The sequence below is a fragment of the Sodiomyces alcalophilus genome, assembly GCF_042370955.1.
Source record: "Sodiomyces alcalophilus JCM 7366 unplaced genomic scaffold ACRALscaffold_1, whole genome shotgun sequence".
In the NCBI taxonomy this organism is placed as follows: Eukaryota; Fungi; Ascomycota; class Sordariomycetes; order Glomerellales; family Plectosphaerellaceae; genus Sodiomyces; species Sodiomyces alcalophilus.
This window is the reverse complement of record NW_027263532.1, coordinates 6,990,362-6,996,404: the sequence shown is the minus strand read 5'-3', so window position 1 is coordinate 6,996,404 and position 6,043 is coordinate 6,990,362. Positions and strand designations below refer to the sequence as shown.

The 6,043-nt window shown below is 42.7% G+C and overlaps 1 protein-coding gene across 1 annotated transcript; it reads right to left on the bottom strand.

Annotated features, from left to right (window-relative positions):
- Nucleotides 1–3,097: 3,097 nt before the first annotated feature.
- ACRALDRAFT_1073279 (uncharacterized protein) lies at nt 3,098–5,390 on the bottom strand. Its single transcript, XM_071018082.1, has 3 exons — nt 4,749–5,390; nt 4,018–4,614; nt 3,098–3,898 (listed from the first exon to the last, which is right to left on the bottom strand). The coding sequence occupies exons 1-3, from the start codon at nt 4,904–4,906 to the stop codon at nt 3,646–3,648; spliced, it is 1,008 nt and encodes a 335-aa protein (XP_070880218.1). The 5' UTR covers nt 4,907–5,390; the 3' UTR covers nt 3,098–3,645.
- Nucleotides 5,391–6,043: the final 653 nt, after the last annotated feature.

Here is a 6,043-nt window from a genome sequence, read left to right as displayed (position 1 = left end):
GGTATAGTAAATAATATATAAATAGGATAGATTCTCTAAAGGGGAGGGTAAGGTTCCCGCTCTATATAGCCACGGGGAAACCTCGGTCTATCTAGAACTTAGCTGGTGCTAGTACCAGTCCAGCACCATACAGGCTTTAGTGCCGGTATAGTGCTAGCGCCAATCCAGCGCTATACGGGCTTTAGTACCGGTATAGTACTAGCACTAATCCAGCGCTATACGGGCTTTAGTGCCGGTATAGTGTCGGGTAGTGGTGCGTAGCACCCTTTTTAATAGGCGTGGCCGCCTTTCTACGTCTAGTAGATAGAAAGCTAGGCTATACGCTCCGCGGACCCTTACCGGGCTACCGTTAAAGCCTTTAAACTCTAGAGTCTTAACTTCTAGGAGCGGTTTTAACCCTAGGCGTTCTACTAATACCGGGCTAATAATATCTACCTGTATATAGGTATTTAAATCTATACTAAACTCGATCTCCTTCCCGTAAAGGATTACTATCGCTATAAATCTTATTACCTCGCCTACAGCGATCGCCAGCGAGTTATTAAGCATAGGTTCGGCCCCCCTGTTTACGCCGACTCGTTTCCCGATAAATAAAGTTCCCTAACACGAATATTATTATTAAGGTCGTTATATATAGCGTGTATATTACTAACGCGAGCGCGACTCTTCGCCGCTCCGTTATCGGCTATTATCCACTATTCCTTATTGCTATAATAGTGCTTAGAATAATAGCCCTTTTTACCGTAGTTATAGCACTCGCCTATAAAGGCGCGCGTGCTAGGCTATACTTATAAAGGCTCTAGGCCTAAGCCTAAGGCCTTTTAACCCGTTAAGGGCGCCCCCTATAATAAGTCTATAGTCTTACTTAGGTTAGCGGGTATATACTAACCTATCGCCGGAGTACTCCCCTAACTAAAGCGATAATCCGAATATTAGAAGTTGGATAAACTCCTTTTATAACTAGTATCTAATCGCTTACTACTCGCCTTCTTAATAAGACTCGTATTCTAAAATAGTAAAGAAAGGCGAAGCTGTTACTATATAGAACGGCTCGAGTAGTGTAAACTCGGATAAGTCTTCGATAACAGGAGTGCTCAAGACCACGAAGTGCATAGAACCAAAATAACACACATAACAAGGCGACCTTTAAAAGAGATTCCTGGAGGTACGCGCTGCTCTAATCAGGGCAATATAGCTTAAACGAAGTGAATATAATAAACGTGGCAAAACTTAGGTTAAAAGGATAATGATTATTTAGGATAGTGGGTATTCTCTGTGTCTAAGTGCCGTCGCCACGTATATATATAATATATAGGATAAATAAAAAAGCGCGTGTTTATAATATTACGTGATATCCTAATAATATAGTACTAGGTCTCCGATTTACCCCTTTATAATAGTTAAGCTAGCGTTATAGCCTTATCTAGTTTGGTTTTTCGCTCCTATATCTTATCTTTAATATATAAAGATAGCTAACTAAAATAATTATACGTATACTCTTCGCTTCCGCTTATCTCCTAGCTAGATAAGCTATATAAGTTATCTTATTGTTCGAATAGCTTTATTAGCGTTATATTACTAGTTATCCATAGATTATAAAGTTCCTTATAGTAATAATACCGCTATATATCTTGGGATAGATACTCTCGCCTAATAAACACTATAAAGTCGTTTTAATTCGGGTTAATAATCTTCTTAGTATAGTATCTTTAGAATATCTAGAAGGCGTATTCGAGCTTTATTAAAGCCTATTGGATCTGGTATAGCACCGGGGCACTAGGTCTAAATTAGTCCCTAGCCTTAATCGCTACTAGCTAATCGTCGATTTCTATAACCGTGGATAACTCTTTAATTAGCTTATAATTATATACTAGCGGTTTTTCGTAATTACGCCGGGGCGCCAGTTATTCGGCGAGCTTCTTTATAATTACGCGATTAATTTCGCTTTATGATTAGAGGTGTTACGAAAATATCGTAATTAATGCCTTTTATATTAACGTTAAGGGGCCGGCGACAGATCGCTAATTAACCTACGAACTATTATCTTTAGGACCGAGTCTAACTAGTATATCCGTTAACCACTTAGTTTTATTTAACGGTTACTACTTAGCCACCGTCGTTATTAGTTTAGGTATAGCGGGCGCCTGCCCGGCGTCCGCTTTACTAGCTCTCCCTAGGGGGACGCTTATTCCTTAAGTCCTTCCCGGTAGTATCTTCAGCCTAACTACCTTAAAGGTATAGAAGTTAAAGAATTATAATAAAAAGGAAGTCCGTAGACTTAGTTAAGGAAAAGATATTATAGAAAAGACTCGATAGCTTAGCATCGTAGAGTAGTCGTAGTATATTCGCTAACTAAGTGCTAACTTTAAACTAAGACTTTAACTTAAGAGATTAAACTATATCCCTTAACACACGCATAGCGATAGGTTCGGATCGGTGGTCCGTGCGCGGCTATCGGTCTGACTATATGCCGGTAGCTCTATGGTCGTCTCGGTATATATATCGCGACGCAATAGTTAATAAAAGACGTAACGTTAGCCTTTATAAAGGGCCCCATTATTATCTTCTAGAATAATTATTAAACCAGTTAACTACTAGAAAGCCCTTAACTATAGGTAACTTCGAAGTTAACGTATCTCGATATTCACGCCCTATAGATCCGGTAGATCGTATAATGCTAAGAGATCGTGGTTAATTAGATCCCCGCGTAATCTATATAAAAGCATATTACCTTCGTTAAAATATTTAGGATAAAAAAGAGCTCTACTAGCTTAATTTAATCGGATTAATTACTATCGCCTTGACGGTGGTTTCGATTAGATTATAATCGTAATTAACGCGATCGTTAGACTAATTATAATTATATAATAATTATAATATTATATTTAGGGTTAATATAAAACACTATGTTTAGGATTATAATAGGGCGTAAGCTATTTAATAAGCCGTTAATCCTAGCATTAATATCTATGCTTAAAATCCTGAGATTTTTACGTTATTTTTTAAGCTTTAATTCTATTAAACCTATTAGGCTTAGTCCTGTAGCTCTAGGGGGGGGTGTTAGGCATTTATGCCTAAGGTCCCCGATAAGCCTAATAGGTTATATTCGAAGGGCCACATTATACACTGCTCCGACTACGGACGTACTTCTAATAGATATATCATAGTGTTTTTCCCCTCCTTATAGGTATATATTTAATATCGTAGACTCGTACTCTTTCATAGTCTGCAATAAACACAAGCCACACTTCGTACGATATTCGTGCTCTGACAGTGACATTCGTGATACCTGGGCGCCAAACGAGCCATGAAACAAAGAGAGCTCAAGATATGCAGCAAAAGATATCCTCCAATCAACGCATATAACGGGCTGAAATCTCAAGTTAAGGGTCTTGTAGTCTGATAAGGCGAATAAACAACAGCCGGGTAGGGTTCAACACAAATGACGGGATACTTGATCTGGCCTTGGGAGGAGGGTATGAGAGGTGATAAAGGAAAGAATGGTTTCAAAGCAGACACAGCTTCCTTCAGCGTCCTCATTCCAATGAAAAATCGAGTGACCGTTGTGTTCTTTCTGTTTCAGCTGTTAATCTAAGAATTATACGAAGGTATAAAAATGAAAGTGCTACCGGGCAAAGCAGGCGCCTAGCCCAGTTTTAGCACCTGGATTTTGGCCTGTACACTTCTTAAAACGTCTGGGTCTGGTTCTGGTTCGACCTTGCGAGGCTGGAGTCGTGGACATTCGGAGCACTTCCCGTGCTGACACTTCTCGCATGGAGTGTCGTCGAGAACACCCCCAGGGAAGATGGTCTTGCATTCATGGCATTCATGGTGTGGGATGGCATTGGGGCCAAACTCGTCTCCTGGATAGCCAAACGGATACTTGTCTTTCTTGGGCCTGTGATGCGATTAGCCCAAAAGAAAAGAAAAGGAAAAAAAAAAAAAAGGACAAAAAAGGAAAAAGAAATCGAAGAAAATCCAACAGGATCACCAAGGGAAAAAACGGGAATGACGAACGGGTCTCTCGGGCAATCCGTGCACCGACTGTGATCGCATGCGCTGCACTGCTTGCTGCCAGAAGTGAAGAGTGTACCGCACTCATGACAGGTGCGCCTAATCCTTTGCCGTGGCTTCTTGTGGACCAAATCCTGGCCACCAGTCTTGCTGGGTCGCTTGAGAACCGGGGTTTTGGAGTCCGGGTCGTAGTCGGGGATTAAAGGTGTGTTCTCCTTGTTGGCCTTGAGCAGCGCGGCGCGGCGATCCCGGCTGGCAATCTTCTCGGCCTCGGTACGCTTGGGCGGATAGCGCCTGTACTTAGCGGAGCCACAGGCAGGGCATTGCTTCGCAGAAGCCCAGTTGAGATTGCAGGCGGCGCACGTGCGGCGGACACGCATGCGAATCGGTTTGTCCACGCGGAGGGCGGTGCCGTCGGTAGAATACCATTCGCTCTGTTTGATCTCTAAGCCGTATTTCTCCCCAAGTCTCCTGGCACGCTCTTCGAACAGCTGCTTCCTCTCAACCCGGCTCACGCCTTCCACACCTCCGTACTCGCTATTCTTGCGGGCTTCCGCTGAGGCGGCAGGTAGCTCTGTCGGCGGACCAGGCCTGGGTTTCCTGCAAAGATAACTCGTCTATCAGCATGGGCATGGCAAGGCGAAGGTGGTCTCGTCTAACAGTAGGGCGCATTGGGCATTCCGTGGAGCCACAGAAGTTACATATCGTGTAGGCAAAAGGACGGAGGGTCATACCTAAGAATATCGGCTCCAGGGTTCGAGGTGGCGGGGAGAGTGGACATGCGCTTGGATCCATCGGTCTTCTTTATAAGGGTCTTGGCTCTAAAAAGTAGCTTGCCCAAGCCCTTCTTCTCCTTTGTAGTTGAAGCTTCGGCTGGTCCCGGCGTACTCATGGCTTTTGATGCGTAGTCGAGCGTGCAACTTATCAATGGAATTCGTCTAGCATGCGACCTAAGGTGAAGACCGAGTCGAGGACAGACGATCGCGACATGCAAAAATATGACGGTACAACAGGCCGACCAAATGCTGCAGATAGCAGGCAAAGGCGAGCGAGCCAACAGCAAATGCGCAAAATGAACCAAGGACGAAAAGAAATCGGCCAGGATTCGGGCGGACTATCGGTTGAAGCGTAAAGTCGAAATCTCTGGACAGCGTAAGGCGGTTTCGTTCTTGAGGACAGAAAACTGTGAAGGGAAAAAAGGCCCTATTATTCCTCGTCGCACATACATGGACTACCCACCCGTTGCTTTGGTGGAGTGGAATCGACCGAATGAAAAAAATATTACCGGGCCGCTTTATTGGAAAGAGGTTGCGTCACTCGGCCGATGTCAACTCGAAGTCGCGTTGGCTCGGTGGGAAGAAATAGCGCCGGCGAAGAGTACACGGTGGAGAAGATAGTAAGACGATACGATGCGGGAGGACGAGACAGGTAAGCAGGAATAAAGGAGCAGTGGTATCCTGTAACTTGATTTTAGTATCCCGTAAGCGCCTATCCCTTTTAGGAAAGGGTATAAAGGTTAAGTCTACTATACTATGTACCTAACCGGGCCCGGGGGGGGGGGGAGGGGGGGGGGGTCTGGACAGTCTAGCCTTATAATAACTGTCGCTGATATAATAGCCTTATAATGTTATAGTTCGTAATTATATTAATATAATATGGATACTATTAAAGAGCCTGTTTGCTAATAAGGGTTAAAACTATATCGAAATAGTTATGTATATTACGGCAGCTATTATAAACAGTGAAATATATAGTAACTAGTGAAAAACGGTAACTTAAAAATATATACTATTATATACCTTCGGGTATTAGATTTATTATCGTAGGCTTACTAAATAACTAATAGTATACTTTACACTAACCTATCCGTGAAATACATACCTACGTACTATATTATATAAGTTAATCTCTATTATACTAGTTACTTACTTACTTCTATTAGTATAGCTAAGGAGATAGTATAGTAACACGAATAGTGGATTTAGCCCCTCCTCCTAATTATTTTTAGTAGCTATATCTAGTATAGTAT

Coding starts and splice junctions, on each gene's coding strand:
- ACRALDRAFT_1073279 (XM_071018082.1), bottom strand. CDS start 4,906: ATGAGTACGCCGGGACCAGCCGAAGCTTCAACTACAAAGGAGAAGAAG. Junction 4,615..4,748: donor CCTGGAGCCGATATTCTTAG/GTATGACCCTCC, acceptor TTATCTTTGCAG/GAAACCCAGGCCTGGTCCGC. Junction 3,899..4,017: donor ACGGATTGCCCGAGAGACCC/GTTCGTCATTCC, acceptor ATCGCATCACAG/GCCCAAGAAAGACAAGTATC.